This window comes from Cinclus cinclus, chromosome 2 (genome assembly GCF_963662255.1).
Source record: "Cinclus cinclus chromosome 2, bCinCin1.1, whole genome shotgun sequence".
Taxonomy (NCBI): Eukaryota; Metazoa; Chordata; class Aves; order Passeriformes; family Cinclidae; genus Cinclus; species Cinclus cinclus.
The window spans coordinates 113,648,074-113,666,800 of record NC_085047.1 but is presented as its reverse complement, the minus strand read 5'-3'; the positions used below and the strand labels follow the sequence as shown (position 1 = coordinate 113,666,800).

Below are 18,727 nucleotides of genomic sequence, written 5' to 3'. Positions count from 1 at the left end.
TGTTCCTTTGTGTAAGTGTCATACAAATGAAGAATTACACAGGACCAGTGGAAGTGATCAGATGTAGGCAATACCAATATCTCTGGAACTCCTGCATTTTGAAATATTCTCTCATTTATTTCTTGGATGCTAACCCTTGAAGGGTCAGGTCTTGGGAGTGTCAGGAACTGCTTAGGGTTAGAGCCTGGCCTCCCTCCCTTCCTTAGCTAGGAAGAGTCAGTTGTATGGTCCATATGGCCAAAGTGCCCCTCAGGAGAAAGTGTTGGAATTATGGGACTTGTCCAGGTTGCCATCTGGAGGTTGTTCCTCACAATAATGAAAATCACCCCAAATTCATGCTGGTGAGCTCGGGCACAGAGGCTGTGAAGCCACTCCATATGGCTGTTAGATTAAAGCTGGATTGATCAAAGTATCTGCCCCGATAAACCCTTGCACTTTCTGTTGTTCTACACACATGTAAAGATGCTGTTACAAATTTATTTTATGCTTTTTTTTCCCCTCCCCTTAATTTACATTCCAGAAAGCTGTGAAAAATCTCTTGAGATGGACTGAGTGTGGTCATGTGTCTCTCCAAAAGGGAAAGCTGTGTGCCAAGAAGGGAATCTAAAGTAAATTGTGAGGGATCTGGAACTTCTGTAGCTCTTCAGTAGAGATGTGGGTGGGATATGATTGCTGAAGGATTGCAGGTCTTTAAAATGAAGAATCTATTGAAGCTTTTACTAATGTTTTTGTTAAACAGGATTCAGTTCCTCCCTTTGCTTGCCATACTTAACTGCTCCTTTGCCTTTGCTTCTCTGGTCTAGAAAGAAATAGTTCCTTTCTTCCTCCAAGTCAGTGAATTATTTGTTAATAATACCAAATTCTACTTACTTCCTCACAGATAGGGTAACCTGCAGGTTTAGGAAACCTCTGTCTTACTGCTGATACTCACAGTAATATTCCAATTTACCCAAAATGGATCTTTTAGGAATATTAATGACCTATTAGTCTACAGCTATTCACTTAGCTTGACATTTCAATTTTAGATTCAAACTCAGAAGCTTTCCATTTTTTAGTGCCATTTAATACATTCCTTCTCCAGTTCAGTGTTGCTCCTATGGACCAGTCTGAGTCAGGGACACTGCACTAGGTGACATAATACCTTAGATTAGTGACTTTTTAAAAAACACATTGTAAAGATTTGAGTTATTGATGGCTTCTGGATAAAAATGAAGCTCTGAGTTTTGGGTTTTTTTTTTTTAATTTCTGCTTTTTCTTGGTTTTACAAGCAGCATGAATGCATATTTTGCATGCTTAATTTACTTTTTTCCCCCCTGTCTAGGCAAAATTGAGTTTGAATATATTCTCTTGTCTTGCATTGTAAATGAGCAGCCTGTGCATCAGTGTGACTTTTTCTTTTAAAGGTCAAGCACATACAGATCTCAAGGGATTGAGGTCACAGTGAAGTACAGCCAAGGCAGCTGGACTGGAGTGCTGGGCACAGATGTCATCACCATGCCCAAAGGACTCGATGGCAGCTACACCATCAACATTGCCACCATCCTCGAGTCAGAGAACTTCTTCCTGCCAGGGGTTAAATGGCACGGGATCCTTGGCCTTGCCTACGATGCCTTAGCCAAGGTAAACCATCCCTTCCCCACTGATTGTCTTCCACAAGGACAATAAATAGAAATCTGTTAAAATAAAGCCAGCAGATGATCTGTCAGCATTAGACTCCACCCTTCCAGCCACTCTTTCCTACAGATCTTCTCTCTTTGTTCCAGAAAGAATAAATTGGGTTGTGATGGTACCACAGCCCCATGTAAGCATTTTGGCTTTTCTGGTGATGGAAATGCTGATTTTAGCTCCTCTGGAATGCATAAGCTTTTATAGAGGTTGTAGTACCAGAGTGTGGTTGTGCAGTGTGTGTGGAGGGAGGTATTAGAGCTCTGATCATACTTCTCAAAACTGGTCCAAGGCAAAGCCCTCAGCAGTTCAATCTAGGACATTCTCCATTCATCAAGTCGAGGTGGATGGATAATTTCAGAAAAAATATTACCTACAGTATTTCCAGGAGCACAGAACCAAGCACATCCTGCTCCTCTGGAGGCAGGAAAATCCAGGTAGAAGATTCAATTAAAACCTGCAAATTATAGTCCAAAATGTATAACCTTAAAATCTAAAAATGATAATGTGATTGGAAAAATACAAAGATGTAATTTTCACCAAAAAGTGAGTTCTAAACAGACAGAACAAACAATTCAGCACTGCCTGATGAGGGTGTTTTACTCCAGAGTTGTGAGAGTTGTTTTTATTGACTTCATGGAATGTCGGGAGAGGAGAGGAGAGGAGAGGAGAGGAGAGGAGAGGAGAGGAGAGGAGAGGAGAGGAGAGGAGAGGAGAGGAGAGGAGAGGAGAGGAGAGGAGAGGAGAGGAGAGGAGAGGAGAGGAGAGGAGAGGAGAGGAGAGGAGAGGAGAGGAGAGGAGAGGAGAGGAGAGGAGAGGAGAGGAGAGGAGAGGAGAGGAGAGGAGAGGAGAGGAGAGGAGAGGAGAGGAGAGGAGAGGAGAGGAGAGGAGAGGAGAGGAGAGGAGAGGAGAGGAGAGGAGAGGAGAGGAGAGGAGAGGAGAGGAGAGGAGAGGAGAGGAGAGGAGAGGAGAGGAGAGGAGAGGAGAGGAGAGGAGAGGAGAGGAGAGGAGAGGAGAGGAGAGGAGAGGAGAGGAGAGGAGAGGAGAGGAGAGGAGCTTCTCAAATTCTGCTTTGGCCAAACAGAGTACTCAGGGCATTTGTTCTTCCCTTCTTCCAAGGGCTTCAGGGATGTTGGTTTCTGAGACTGCTCTGGGCTTTATGTAGTGAGAGCACTTGGCCTCTTGGACCTCTGTGCACACAAATCTGAATTACAGGGAAGTTGCAGCACTCCAGTGACTGCAATGGAAAACAGGACCTGCAGTGTCAGGAAGAACCTGCTGGCCAGTAACCAGCTGAAGAGAGCATGCTTGGATATGAAGTTCTTCAAAAGAAAAGAGAGGAAATCAGGGCCACTGAACTCAAAGTTCATTAGAATTCAATAGTGTTGAAAAACTGAAAATCATGACTTAAAATTCTGCTTTTTAACTAAGGAAAGGTGTGAAAGACAAGTTATGTTTGAATGTTCTAATAACACAAAGCTTTTTCCAAACAGAAATTAATGGTGAGAGTTTCTGCCTGAAGCTGGTGTTTGGGTTTGGAAACTGCAATTGAAAATTACTCCTGTGTTTTAGGGATTTGGTGGCAGCAGCAAATTACTATTACTATTTCTATTACTATTGCTATTGCTATTACTATTACTATTGCTATTGCTATTACTATTACTATTACTATTATAATTTACTATTGACTGTGGTCAGTAGTAAAAATGTTTTTAAAAACAGCAGAAACAGAAAAATGACAGATATTGGGGTTTTAATGACTTATTATATCTAGAACCTTCATCAGCTGCTTGTCAGAAATTCAATTTACTCATGAAAAGTGATCTTGTTTGAATGATTTGCTGATTTCTGCGAAGAAACTTTCTAATGAACCCTACAATTCTATTTTTGTTTGTTTGTTCTGCTTTTCAACACCTTCAAGCCTTCAAGTTCTGTGGAGACATTCTTTGATTCCCTCGTGAGGCAGGCAAAGATCCCCAACATTTTCTCCCTGCAGATGTGTGGTGCTGGACTCCCTGTTTCTGGAAGTGGTACCAACGGAGGTAGTCTTGTGGGTATCTGTCAATAGGAGAGGGAAAATGTATCTTTGTTCATCTCTCTCCCTCTTTTCTCTGACTACCCTGCTTCTGCCAAATCTACTGTTTAAATATATTTTTGTGTTTTAAATATGCTTTCTATTTAAAGAAAGAAAAGCTACGCCCTTAGGCAAAATTCGAGTCTTATTTATTTTCATTGTCAATTCTTTTTTTTCTCTCTCAAGTTTGAGTAAACTTTTAATCTTTTAACAAAGAAAAACATTAATGTTGTGGTGTTTCCTCAGGGCAGATTCTGCTATATTTCTCGAACTGAGCAACCCCTTATTCAGCTGATAAATTTGTTCAATCTCATCAAAATGCTACAGTAAATTTTTTTTATTTTTACATGACGTGAAAAGGGGGAGAGGAAGCAAGGGGCTTTCCTTTTTTTTTTTTTTTTTTTTTTTTGTTTCCCACCAACATATTAAAGGGAAAAAATCTGTAGATCTGATCTCCTGCTTGCTGCTACTCTGGGCAGCCTTTCCATCATCTTTAGTGAGACCATGAATTGGCCCATTATGTATCTGGAATTGGGAGATGGAATGACTGTTCCCAAATGATGCTGAAATAAATATCTCAGCGCAGGAGCTGATCACAAATACTTATTTTGAAGAGAATTCACATATTGTAAATGTTATTCTTATAACTGAAGACCAAGAGAGAACTTTCTTAGGTTAAGTTCAGAGTCAGAGAGTCTACAAATGCTCCCAGCTATCCTCAGCCTAGGTTTTGATGGAAGCTAATAGTGGTAGCAGGATGGGATTCCATTTCAGATGTGTGTAAGAAAAACTGAAATCTTCTTGGACAGCATTGAAGCTTTCCTGATCTGATAAAGCAAATTTTTCACGTTTATTATTCTGTCCCGTTTTTATACATTGCCTAGGTTTAACCACCTAAGAGACTGTTTTAATTTCAAACAGTGGAGTTTTCATAATAGAACCAGTGTGATGTTGTAGGTGAAAATGCTGATAATTTGGCCCAGCATGGGAATTCTGTTTGACTGAAGCACAATCCATTTAATGTCTAGATGTTTCACACTGCTCTATTATTGACAGAGAACATGACAGTAAAATCCTAACAAGTAATGCTAAGTTAAAACTTTGACGCCCCTATCAGAATTAAATACCCCTTTTTATTGTGTGCACTTGCCCCAAATCCAAACATGTGGGATTTTAAAGTGTGTGACTTTCTTTTCTCCTTTCCCTTAGGTGCTGGGTGGAATTGAGCCCAGTCTGTACACGGGGGATATCTGGTACACACCCATCAAAGAGGAGTGGTACTACCAGGTGGAAATCCTCAAACTGGAGGTTGGGGGACAGAACCTCGAGCTGGACTGCAGAGAGGTATTGGCCCTTCTGTGTTCCTGCCTCTGTGAAATCCAGGTTTGGTTGAGGGAAAAAAAACCCTAATGGGTCAGTTTTGTCTTGGCAAGCAGACGTGCATTGCAGTCTCCTGAGAACTGAATTAAAGCAATTCTGGTCAAACAAAAGAAATGGGAGATTTTGGACTGACCTTAGAGATTTTTGACTGTCTAAGCTCACAGCTCATGATGGCAGTGGACAGATGTCACCCCGGGTTGCTTCGTAAAGTTCTCAACCTAGGCTTCCTTTTTTATTTTATGTTTTTGCAATCAACTTTTGCTCTCTTATGGTTGGCAGTTATTATTCCTGATGGATAAGCTTTCTGTTTCTATTAGGAATAATATTCTGCTGAATCTGGATCATTCTAATGAGACTGTGCAGTTGCAATTTTTATTCCAAAGCCATTTCTTGTGTATGTGTGTTCTTTATCTCTTTCTTACTCTTGCTTGTTGCTATTCATGTTTTGATTTTAGTTCTGTATTTTTTATTCCCCAATTTCTTTAGACATCCTAATTTCATTTTACTCTCATGCTCTTAGTTGGAGATCAATGGGACGTGATAAGTTTAGTATAGTTCATGTAAATTAAGTGGAATTCATGATTACAATATTACATGTGCATAAATATTATATTTCCATGCAAAATATTGAAATCATATTGCCATATCAATTATTTAAAACGAGTTGCAGCAGCTTTCAACTCAATAAGCAGAACAAGGTTTGTTTAAATGCTTCTATTGTGCTGTTAGGAAAGCAAAACCACTGATCTTTTAAAGTAAATGTTTGCTTTTCTTTCTTGCCTTAAGAAGCAGTTAATATGTTTTTGAAGGGGAGCCCTTCAGTGGTTTAATACACGCTGTTGCCAGAAAACAACTCACTGAAAAATTCGGTGGTGTGTCAGGAAAGTTTCCTGTAATTGTTGCTCTTTTCTGAGCCAGGGGTTGCTTTCACTGGTGCAGAAGGATCAAGCCTTCCTGGATCAAAGGAGACCTTCCCACCGAAATTCAGAGGAAGAGCAGTAAAACAGGAGCAGTACAATTAAAGTTTGGCTGGTTAGGAGCTTGCAGAGGATGCGTGATTCAATCTAGGATGAGGAGCTGGGTGCCCTCTCTCCTCTCTGTTGTTTTCTAGGAAATGGAACATTTTTTCACAGCCTTCACCAGGGACTGCTCCTTTCCTTGCCAGGGAAAAGTTGTCCCCTTGCTTCAATGCTGGGAATGTGTCCAGAGCTCCACCACAGCTGTGGCCCTGAGCCTGGCAGTGGGGCTGGGAGAAGTCCTGAGCTGCCAGAAGTGCACTTTGCAATGGTAAATATTAACCAGGAAAGCAAAACCAGGTGCTCAGTCCCCATGTGAGCAGTCCCACTACTCCCAGATTTTTCCCAGCTTTATATCAGTTTATATCAATATAAAAGGTCAACCCTTTTAACTACTTTTTTTTTGTTTGTTTTTCCCCAAGGGTGGCATTCCAGGCTGCCAGTGATTGTGTATTTTGTGGTACAAATCTGTTAAAATGGACTCCAAAATGCCTTGGCATTTCTTTCCACTCTTCAGAAGTATTTCCGAGTGTGTAATAAACGCTTTCCTGTTTGCTTTTCTGGCAGCTCTGTATGGCAGCCCCATAGCAGCTCTTTCGAAAAGAAATGTGGAAATAACTGTCAGACATACTTTTTCTTAATTTTTTGGTGGCTTTTATTTTTGTCACCGCATCTAAAGGGACTCCATGTGACTTGATAACACCCAAACCAGTGTATTTTAAATTCACTTGCTGTTTGACCTCTTCCTAAGTAGCTTAGGCTGCATATCATCCTGTGTCTTATGATTATGCCATAAAAATGTCACAGTTCAGTTATATTAATCCTGCTGCCTAAAGTGGCAGCAAAAGTAGTTAATGCAAAATAGCTGCCAGTGCTACTTGCCTCTTTTTTTCCCCACAGTTAATCATAGTTTTTAAGGAGTTCATGAAAAAAGATTTGCACTTTAAAAAGTTTATACCTCATTTACAGTATCTGAAGTTTGGTGAAATCTCTTAATTTTAGGGTCGAACTTGTAGCAATAAGAGAGATGTTTGCTGTGGGTGGGTTTTTGTGCAGATTTCAAGGCAGCAAGACTGAAGACTGAAACTTCAAGTTTCTTTGGACTTGTTTTTTTGTTTTTGTTTTTGTGGGGTTTCTTTGGTTTTTTTTTATTTGTTTGTTTGATGGTTATTTTTTGGGTTTTCAGCAGTCAAGGGATAAAGGTGTGGCATTTGTACTCTTGAGCCAGTACAGACATGTAATATTTTTTTCTGGTTATTCCTATATTAGATATGCCAGCCATTAAAACAGGCTTCTGTGTTTCAACTAGAGTTGTTCCCATGCTAGCAGAGACCTTGAGTCAGGGCTTGGAAGCTGCATCAGGGTGTTTAACACCTCTGTACTGAATTTTAAAGTGCTTTTTCCCCCTCTGAGAGGGGCCAGACTTCACTCTTTTACAGCAGCGTGGCCATTTGCACCAGCTGTGGTGACACAGTAATTTCCTGACCGGTGCAGATAAACCCACTCTTGTCTCTAGGCTGATGGTATCTTGGGTTTTTTTACTCTCAGATTTCACTGGAATTGAAGCTGTCAGCTGGAGAGAGCTGCTGACAAGTATGACATGCAGTTCTGGGAAGGCAGCTGCCAAAAAGGAGCAGCTTTGTTCTGGTTAGGAGACAGTGGGATCTGCATTACAGTAACTGCAGCGTACAACTTCTGTCTTTTTTTTTTTTTCTTTCTCCCCTCCCCAGTACAATGCTGATAAAGCCATAGTAGACAGTGGAACCACTCTCCTTCGACTGCCAGAGAAAGTCTTCAGTGCTGTGGTGCAGGCAATAGCTCGCACATCCCTGGTAAGAAAATGCCATGAAACCTGCCCAAAAATGTGAAATTCCTGTTAAAAGATCACAGGGTCTTTGAAAGGAGTGCCATCTTTGCTGCCTGCCTTGCAAGGCGTGGGTTTTTCACCTGAGGGGAGCAGAACCTTCCCTGGTCTAGCCCTGTTAATAAGGGAGAAATGACTGATGGCCTTTGATGGAAAAGAAGAGGTGGAAAAAAAAAAGACAAGGAGGAGGGAAAAGTTGGGGGGGGGGGCACAAGTGCAGACAAGAATTGTGTGTATGAAAATGCATCAGAAATGGGGCAGAGATGGAGTATTTTATTTCAAGCATTTCAGAAACATGGACATAATCCCTGTTGCTCTGATTCAAAGTATTTAAGAGTGCAAAAATCAGTCTTTTCATTCAAAACAGTGTTTATAAAGTAGGAGAACCTGCTGCTGCAAGCAGTTCCTTTCCAAGTTTAATTCTTAGAGCTGTCTAGAATAAATGCCATTCATTAGGATTATTCATATCAATAAAGCTGCTTTTGACCTTCATTATTGAATTATTTATGTTCAAAAGCATCTTTCTTTGGGAACAGAGTGGGCTTTAGAAGCAGGGCATGGGGATGGTGGAGTTCTCTGTGTGTAGAGTGGCTGAAGCAGCATTTTCTGGTTAACAAAAACTATTCATAAATTTTTGTTCAATACAAGGAACAGCACCAAGAAGGTTAAAGAGGAAGAATAAACAGCAGCTTTTTCAGTGTGAACAAACTTGGTATTTTTGCCATGGACTCACAATCAGACTTTGGTTGTTGATGCAAATCACAGGAAACACAGTAAGCAGCTGCCCCAAAGGCAGAGTGTTTGCCTGTGTGCTGATAATTCAAGATTGAGATCCTTTTTCCTACTTGATTGAGAGCAGAGATTTAGCATGAAGTGTTCTTCACTGCCTGCAGATGTCCAGTATCTGAAATAAATGTACCAGTTACGGGTTCTTCTCTTTGCACAACACTTAAGTGTTGACTGGAACCATTTCAGTCCATGGGGGGAGAATTGAAAGAAGCCATCCCGAGAGCTCTTGTAACATCACCCTGTGGATGAGGAATCCTCCTGGGTGGGTCACTGTGGTCCACAACCCTCTCTGATGTTGGTCAGGACTTTTGAACTGGGGCCTTCCACCTGACAAGGAAACAGTGAACAGATCAATAAAGTATTAGAGGGGAACCATTCACGCTACTTAATGGGTTTTTTTCCCCGTTCCTATTAAAAATGCATAAAGTAGCATTTTTTTCTGAGTTCTTTTTAATCTCAAAGACCTTCCTGCTGTACCCCTTTCCCTCCACACACCCCAGAATTAACTTTGACAGCTCTAAACAAGGGAGACAGTCAACTAAATAAGAAAGTAGTTACAGGGTGCAAGGATGGGATTCCAGCTGTGTAGGAGCAATGTCATGAAAATGGCTATTTTCAACAATTGTACTGCAGCTCTGTGCTTCTGGCAGGAGATGTACCACTGAAAAAGAATCATCTGCTGTAATCAGACACACTTTTCTGACCACAGGCGAGCCAGGTTAACAAGTTCCTGCTCCTTATAGCTTGTTATGAGCACCCCAGCCAGATGTTATTTCCCTCTTAGATACGCTGGGATAACCATGTGTGGCACATTCCTTTCTTCAGCTCAGTTGAAAAACAAGGCTGTGAGCTCTCTGCTCTTTAGTGGTGCAGATGTTTTTTTTTTAAACCTAGACTATTTGAACTGAAATCTTTCAGAGAGCAGCTGTTATGATGCAGTTTGGTGGTGATTTTGGCAGATGGGCAGAGAAGATTTGGCGGGGGGGGCACCTACCTGAGCTGAAGTCAGGACAGCAGTAATACAATGTTAAGTTAAAAAGTTGAAAGGCTCAGATAATCCTAAAATCTTTATTTTAATAGCCTTTTGGGTATTGTGTACTCAAATCTCCCACATGCATCACTGCAAAGTGTAGAAGGAAGGGAAAGAAATGCAAAGCATAATGCAATCTTTCTGGTAAATTAAAGCAGGCACTTAAAACAGAGCACTTTATAGGCTTGGCCTGACCTGGCCGAGTGGAATCTTGCCATTTTTCTCAGATCTACTTTTCAAGACAAAATGGAAAGAGAGGAGACCTGTGTTTCTCAGCAGGTTTGGACTGGGACTCAGCTGTGAGGGAAGAGTGCTCTGCCCCGTGCCAAGGGATGCACTTCAGCATGAACTGAGAATTAAGGGTAAAAGGGCTGTTTGTGGTGGGAAATCTCCTTGCTCACGAGTCTGTGCTTGTTGAGGCCCAAGAACAGAGCAGAGCACTTGGAAATGGGCAGGAGTCTCTGTGCAGCCCCAGCCAACACTTGACTGGCAGGTGTGTGGCAGGGGCGAGTGCCTGTCCCCTCTAAAATGCCATATTTTAATGAACGAGCTGATGCTTACAGAATAATCGATATCACACATAAATACAAATGAGGAGAGAGCAGAGGCTGGGTTCCATTCTTTCCTTCACCCAGGTGGGAGGCTTTGGCTGTGCAGCCCCCCTTGACTGCTGCTTTGTGGGGGAACAAGAACCAGCCAAAGTAATGCAGGAAAATGAGGAGGGGTTTTGCTCAGATGTGGCAACAGGTCAGCTTCAGGGAACAGGAACATTGAGCAAGATGTTTGTCTTAGCCAAACAAGCTCTGTAGGGGTTTGGTTTTTGTTTTGTTAGTTTCATGGATATATATTACAGAGTACTGTTAATCAGTTTTATTTCAAAAGCATGTCAGGTTGTACCGGTAGGGAGTGACAGGGCAGCAAAAGAGACAGAGGGATGTGTTTCTTTCCATTACAGCAAGCCTTGATCCCCTTAGATGGCAGGAGACTTTTGACTTAGGCCTTGGTTTCAAAACTCTGAAGCTGAGTAAGAAGCTGTAGGTGCATGAGGAAGGGAGGCGACCTCATTATCTCAATATACATTCACATAGTTTGCATTTTGGTTTGTGCTTTTTATAAAATGCTGCATGAAAACATTGGTGTTTGGTCAGAGAGGAGAGAGGGAGGCACTAAAATCCCATTGTGCAACTGATTGCTCAGGGAGGCCACATGTGCTCACTGCAATAGAGGAAATAATGAGACAAAAAGGGGAAGGAAGGGAGAGCAAAACTCGCTTTTGCCTGTTCCCCCTTCTCCAGTTCATGACGGGTTACAACAGTTGGGGCATTGGGGTTTGGCTTTTTGTTTTGGCCCTTGAAGAAGCAGCTCAGATTTGTGTTCTTGAATTTCTCCCTGGAAATTCAAGAAGTTATCAAATACTGCTAGTGATCATTCACAAAAACCTATCAAAATGTCTGTAGTCTGTAAGTATCAATGGTTTGGTTGGTTTGTTTTACAGATACAAGAATTCTCTTCTGGTTTCTGGACTGGTTCACAGCTTGCATGCTGGGATAGAACTGAAAAACCCTGGTCCTTGTTTCCCAAAATCTCCATTTATCTGAGGGATGAAAACTCCAGTAGGTCGTTTCGGATCTCTATCCTACCACAGGTCTCAACCTTCTTTGTTTATTCATCTGTGTATTTATTTTTACTATTATGAAGCACATGTTCTTTAAAATAGGAGCTATTATTAGCAGTAATAGGGAGCTATTGCATGCAAGGGAAACCTTTTAAAATCAAATTTTAAAAATCAATTTTTACATGGGGAAAATAACAAATTTGTCAAACCTAAAAGCAAAAAAGAAAAGCACAAAGCGGTTTCCTTCTCGGTGTCGTCCATCTAGTTGGGAGGTTTTTGGATTTGTTTTTTCAATTTGTCAGGAAAAACAGGCAAGCTTTTGTTTTGTTTTCATGAGCTTTGGCCACGTCAGATGTCAATACAGAATGTCTCTGCTCATTTGATCTTCTCGTCTTGGGAAGGGAATTGATTTGTGTCTTGTGGCATTTTGAGTTGCAGCACTTCTTCTGAATATGAAAATCCTGGCTATGACCCTTTTTGAGCTCTTCACCAGTTTCTGCAACTTGCCTGGTTTATCTTTTATTAATATTCCATCCATTCCATTATATTTAGAATATAATGTGCCACTTTTGTTTTATTTCTCTGGCTTCTCCTCCTATAAGTTGCAGTACAGGCTGGTATCCTCTCACATTACTAACACATTCTTTTACCTCAAGGGACAGGCAGGAGCAAAGGAAAGAATGAACCTATTAAGTACATTTTAACTTGAAATATAGTAAAGGCTTATGATAAGCTTTTTCTGTATTGATCATAGAGCTTGGCAATCATTCATCTTCCCCAAGGAGACGGGGGGAAATGTGACTTGAATTTATAAAATCTAGAACCTTCAAGCTGACACTGAATCAACTCCATCCTAATAATTATTTTAATAACTAAATTATTCTCTAATTTGAATTCATCTCCCCAATTCTTCCTCAGCAATCCTTCCCTTATGGAAAATATGGTGAAAAGTGAGAATCTGGAGAATTTGCTGTTGACCTGCATGTAGCGATTTACCGTGTTCAAATTTATTTTAGAATCCACGAGCTTTACCTCTTACCTGCCTGCTAGCATTGACCAGTTTTAAATCGTGTACAAAAATCTGTCTGCCCCTATCCATTCTCTATTTCCAGTGGAATTTGCGTGCCTGAACTGTAAAAATGAAAAAGTCTGAACTTTTCAGTCTCACCTGCTGTGAGGTGTTGCTTTTTGCACTCTGGCTTCCATTTTTTAATTTATTTTTTTTCATTTTATTTCTAACAGCTTTATATTCAACCCATCCTTGTGATAGGAGATAATTTGCAGTGCTACCGATTTGGCATCTCCTCCTCCACAAATGCTCTGGTCATTGGTGCTACAGTCATGGAAGGATTTTATGTCATCTTTGACAGAGCCCAGAGGAGAGTGGGCTTTGCAGTGAGTCCCTGTGCAGGTAAGAGAAAAATTTCTCAAGATCTGGGGAGTGAGGAAACTCAGAGAAACACCTCTGCCACTTATCTGAAAGTGTCTTTACTCCTGCAGTGTGAAGGGTGTTTTTTAAAGAAATTCCAAGATATTCACATTTCAAAAGAAGGGGGGGGAGGGGGGGAAGGAAATTAAAACTGTACTGCAACATCATTTGGCATGAAGTGAATCAGCCTCAGCTCTGGGTATCTGTGCTGAGTTCTTGTCTCTCTCAGAGATGATCTTTCTGGGACATCTGTCTCTGTGTGCAGTTTCCCCAACACTTACATCAGATGAGTCCCTGTTTTTAATGCAGCTTCATTTTGTGCTGGTTCCTGCTCAGAGTTGTGCATAAATGGATTCTTAAACCAGCTCTTGCAGTGTGCAGTGGAGTGCCTTACTCACACTTTTCTCTTCATGTACATTGAGCCCGTTCAGCCCCTCAGAAATTCCCAGAGCTGAGGTGAAAATGGACTCACATTAAGACTCATAGTGTTTGTGTTTATCTAAACAATTACTTTTCTCATTGTAAGCAGAAAGCTACTAATTAATTAACTAGCTGCCGAGGAGATGTGAAAAAGCTCATAATTTTTGGCTGATTTTACAGTGCTGGTTACCTTTCATGATTTTTCTTACCAAAGGTAGCTAAAACCCCAGAATTTTGGGGTTTCCTTCCCTTGTTGTTCAGACCTTGTCTTGACATCACAAGAACATCCAAGTGGGAGTGGAGGGGATGGATGTGCACCCGTATTCAGGTCTGTGCTCCAAACAGGAATGGTCTATGCCCTGAAAAACATTGTCTCACCTGAGGTTTGCATGAGAAAAGTACTGGAACTGGCAGTGCCTCTTTAAGATCTCAGAGAAAGTAAAGTTAGTTAGGACTGGAGTGCTTAATGCAATCATAGAGGGGAAAAGCAGAGATACTGGCTGGCTGAGTTGTAGCTCTAGGGCAGTTTTAAAGCTTTTTTTTTTTTTTCTTTAATCTCTCCATTGTTAACAAGCTCCGACTCATCAGCTTTGAGCTCACTTTCCAGAGAAAAATCTGGATATTGCTGTGAGCTGCTTTATGGACACTTGTGTGAGGTGCCATGCAGTGATGAAAGGCACGATTTGAATGCATCTGGCAGGAGAATGTAACTGGACAAATATTGCAGGCCAGGTTTTCCTGCTTTTCATTCTTCCTGGTGCCTCCTGACTGCAGCTGGAGCAAGTGTGGAGCTGCCTCCTGTCCCTGTCCTGCTGCAGCCATCAGTGGAGGGAGGAGGGTGCACCTGGCAGAACACATTGACCACGTGTGGTCAGCAGGGAACACGAGGTATCTGCTGTGCATTAGAACTGCTTTGTTGAGAAAAATAATCAGGGAACCATAATAACAACACCTTGGTGTTAATATTGCTACCTGCAAGCAGAGTTTGACCACTTCTGCCAGAGAGGAAGAGCTGAGCTTGCTGAATAGAGCTGCCATTGGAATTTCCATGAGCTTGGATACGTGAATTACACCTCCAAGACATTTCCTCCTTGTGTCCTTGCCCACGTTTTCTGCACATGTCTAACCCAGCCTCACGGGAACTCTGCCTCCTGAGGAATCAGCCGAGTGGCTCAGACAAGGTGCACGGAGTTGCCAGGCTCCACTCACACAGGGCAGGTGACATTTCTCTGGATTGTTGGGCTGAGTTAGGCTGAGTTTCACTTCTTCACAGCTCGTGGGTTCCATATTTACCAGCACTTTGATCAGAGAGCCATGGCTGTGAGTGGTGAGCATCAGTGCACGATGAGGGACTGAGCTGCCTAACAGGCTTCCCATGTCCTCCCTAGCAGCTACATTAATGGCATTTATTTGGAGCCTTCTAGTCAGCTCCTGGGCATAAATTAAACTGAATTACTGGTGGCTCGAATCTTCAGAAACAGAGGAATGTTAAAGTCCATCCAGTGTGGCTTTGCAATGACCTTTGCTTTCTTAGAGCGAACATTAAATTAAATCCGTGTTTTTGTGAGGTGTTAAGAGCTGTACATGATGAATACAAAAATTATGGGAACAGGACTAAAAAACCTTAATTTCACTGGACTTCCAAGTTACTTTTCACACCTGGCTAGAGATGAGAACTGGCTTATCCCACATTATTCCTTGGACCGTTTTCATTCTCCAGCATGTGCCTAGAATGAGGAAAGTTAGATGGCTGCACAAAGCTATTCCATTGTAGCAGGCAATTTGCCTTTTCCTCATTACACAAAGCCCTTTAACCCTTATTTAGACAAATAATTTTGAGTTGCCTGTTGATAACCTAGTGTTTACAGGATGACTAGGACGGTTTTTTGGATCAAGTCTCTTTTTGAGATAGGATATTCAGATCAACAAGTTGGTTTCAGTGAAGCAACCTGGAAATGTTCAAGGCCAGGTTGGATGGGGATTTGAACAACCTGGTCTAATGGAAAGTTTCCTGCCCATGTCAGGGCGTTTAAAGTAGATAATCTTTAAGATCCCTTTCCAAACAAAGGGGGAAAAAATAAGGAAAAGGAAAGTAGCCCTGTGGGGAAAGAGCTGGGATTTTGGTAGGCTGTAAGATACATGCAAGCCAAGGTAAATGAAAATGAAACTACATAACAAAGAGCAACATCTCCCAGGGACATTCAGGAAGGTTGGACATGAGGAGTTTTTCCTTCACCAGGTGGGTGGTACAGCACTGAAACAGGGTCCCCACCCTCGGGGTTTTACGAGGCCTGGCTGGATAAATCTGCAGCAGAACTGATCTATTGATCCTGACAGTCCTGCTCTGAGTAGGATCCTGGTCTAGGTGACTTCCAGGGGCCCCTTTCAAGCTGTACCTTATACTTCTGTGATGAATTTGATCTAATTCCATTTCTCCTGCCTTTGTAACCACCTAAGTGGGTGAGCTAACGTGTGTGGAGTTCTACACAAATGTTAGAAAATAGCATTTTTCCAGAGGCACCTTTTTTGTCCTGTAATCATCAACAATGAAGAAAACCTTATTTATTCAAGGTTATAAAAGTCCTGTAGTTAGGTACCACCAGTTATTCTAAAATAATGCATCAAAATACTCTAATTCAGTTAATGTGTAATATGCTGAGTGTGTGTCACTGTTAGTTTATGTTAAGGGCTTCTTTGAACAATTTAGGCAAATTTCCTCTCAATTTCTCTGGGGGTGGAAGAGTGCGAGGGAAAACTTTTTCCCCTTTTGGAGGGAAGAAAGCAGAGGCTGTGCTGCTATCAAGCATTCTCAAAATGCAATTTAAAATGTCAGCCACTATGGCAACAGTTCTGTGTTGTCTTCTTTAATAGGAGTAATTATTGTGCTCGAGCCAAATAATGAGTAATTAGAGACTGTTTATTTTCAAAGCCATTTCCAAGGTGGAAAACTGTACTGCTTTTTCTTTTCCCCCCACTTATTCAAAATTCAACTAAGTAATGATACTCAGGCCTTGCATTTCAAATTGGTGTCAAATGTAAAACTCAAAGTTTGGTGTTGCAGAACTTAATAGAGACAAACCAATGGTGGGAGGGGGTGAGATGTCCAGAAGAAAAAATTGCACAGCAGACAAGGTGCAATCCTGGGGCTCTGGACAGAAAGGATTTCTGCCACAGACTTTCTAGGCAGAATTTTACAATCTAAAGAGTTTGGGGAGTGGGTGTTTGGTTATTCACCAGTGCCAGGGTCCTCGTGGGTGCAGCCTTAGGTTCCCCCAGTTTGCTCTCACAGCATATTCCTGCTAAAGGAGTCTTCCCACACTTAGGGGTGGAGGAAGGGTTGGTTCAGATGAGTGATTCCACAGAAAATTCCTTGTTTGGGCATTTTGTTTGTTGTGAAGGATGGTTTCCCATCTGATCTGCGAGTTGCAGCCTCCCATTCCCTCCACCAACATGAGAGGGGCTGTGAGGGACACGAGTGAGGGTGCAGAATTGTTCATTTCAACACCAGCCCACAATTAAGTCAAGTCTAAAAAAAACTTAAATCTTAAAATAATATGAGGTCTTATGAGGCCAGGGACTGAATGATGACCAAAATCTATGCTGATAAAGCAACCAACCTATTCTGCATTTTTTTAAAAGAACTTTAAGAACCTTAAAGTCCACCTTTGCAAAGTCCAGGCTCCCTTCTTCCTTCCAAGTGGGTAATTTACGGTAATCTCTTTAAACATGGTTTCAGCAGTTGTGACTAAGATATGTGAATATCAGAGATAAAATTTTTAGTCGGATGGGATCACTTCCAATTGGGCAAGATTGTGCCTGTATGTAAAATGTGCCAGAAATCAAGCAGGACAGTTAAAACTGAGGCCTTCATGAAAAAAATACTCAGATGTGTCAGGGAAGTGGCTGGCTAGAGAAGCAAATTACAACTGCTTCTTGCCTTTACTTTGTCATTGTTTCTTGAGTTGCTGGGTTAGCTCTCTTGGCCCAACACCACTGATCCTTCATGTCCCTGTTCCTCACTGACCTTCCTCTCCTCCACTCCCCTTTTGTGGACAGCTGTCACCCAGCTCTCCTGCCTCACCTCGCCTTCCTTCTGGATTTTCATCCACAAGACTCTGCTGCTTCATACACTGCACCTTGTGTTTAGGATAAAGTCCTCAAAGGTGTCTGTGAAGCTGAAGAACCTTCCTGCTGCTCCCTAAGAAGACAGCAAACACAAAAGATCAGAGAATCACCCGAGGTGCTTTTCCAGTTGTTGGAAGTGCCAGAAACAAGCAGCAGGGCAGATGCTGTAGGATGTTTAAATGGATATTTTGGAAAGATTAGCGTAGAGGCAAAAACATGATCCAGTGGTTTGGGCTTTGATTGAAATGCCTGTTCTCTCCTAGACAGCCTGTGGAGATGTGGGAGAGTCACATTCTCCTTATGCTTCAGAGTCCCTTTTTATGAACGCGGGATTCTTGCATTTCTGTTGCAGTGATGAAAACACGAGCGTGCCGAGATGCGCGGTGACAGAGGGAGAGGGACACACGAGTACTTTGTAAACGCTGTCTGTAGAGCTGATCCTTTCCTTTCTGCCCCTCCCCAGAAGCTGACGGCTCTCCCGTCTCGGAGATCCAGGGCCCTTTCACCACAGCAGACGTCGCCAGCAACTGCGTCTCCAGCGTTTCCTTCCACGAGCCCGTGCTCTGGATCGCCTCCTACGCCCTGATGAGCCTGTGTGGGATCATCCTGCTGGTCCTGATCGTGCTGCTGCTCATCCCACCCCGCTGCCAGCACCGCTACACGGACAACGACGTGGTCAACGACGAGTCCTCCCTCGTGCGCCACCGGTGGAAATGAGAGGCTGGATCCCAAAAAACTGACTGAAAAACAGGGCCAAGGATAAAGAGCTCTGCCAAGGGGAAGAAGCCAACGCCTCCTCAGTCCTTTCTACGTTCCTACAAAACGCTGTTGAAAATCCCACCAAATATCCTGCGTCATGACTTTTACAGCTTTATTTTCTAACACTGGTTCTGAACCAAAGCACTGTTAACCACCTCTGAAGTGCTACGGTACTGGATTTGCTACTGCAGTACAGTGAGCCTTTATGCTCTCTACAGTACCTTCTTAAAAAAAAAAAAAAAACTAAAAAAGTGAAAAAAAAATAAAAACCACACCATGATGTTCTTCCACTGTCTGAACAAAATTGCCCGTCTCTCTTTCACAAAAAAAGGAGCTGTCAGTATTTTCTAACTAATCAAGTCCTGACTGTAGAAAAAGAGAAAAAAAAGTGAATAATCTTTTTTATTAATTGCATTAAATGAATACTGCTTTCTGTTTACATCAGTTTATTTTGAAACTATGCTTATGGTGTGGGGGAGGGAGAAAAGTCAGACTTAAGCAGCAGAGAAAAAGCAAGGGACATCATGAAGAAATGTTGGTTTGTGGTTTCTTTCCCTTAAG

At 42.0% G+C, this 18,727-nt stretch overlaps 1 protein-coding gene across 1 annotated transcript in view; it reads left to right on the top strand.

Annotated features, from left to right (window-relative positions):
• Nucleotides 1-18,397, top strand: part of BACE2 (beta-secretase 2) — a 46,445-nt gene extending 28,048 nt beyond the window's left edge. The window contains exons 3-9 of the mRNA XM_062515216.1: nt 1,404-1,620; nt 3,587-3,715; nt 4,949-5,083; nt 7,866-7,967; nt 11,314-11,463; nt 12,676-12,844; nt 17,871-18,397. Of these exons, the coding sequence (XP_062371200.1) occupies nt 1,404-1,620; nt 3,587-3,715; nt 4,949-5,083; nt 7,866-7,967; nt 11,314-11,463; nt 12,676-12,844; nt 17,871-18,124 (1,156 nt within the window). The 3' untranslated portion in view covers nt 18,125-18,397. The remainder of the gene's footprint in view (nt 1-1,403; nt 1,621-3,586; nt 3,716-4,948; nt 5,084-7,865; nt 7,968-11,313; nt 11,464-12,675; nt 12,845-17,870) is intronic.
• Nucleotides 18,398-18,727: the final 330 nt, after the last annotated feature.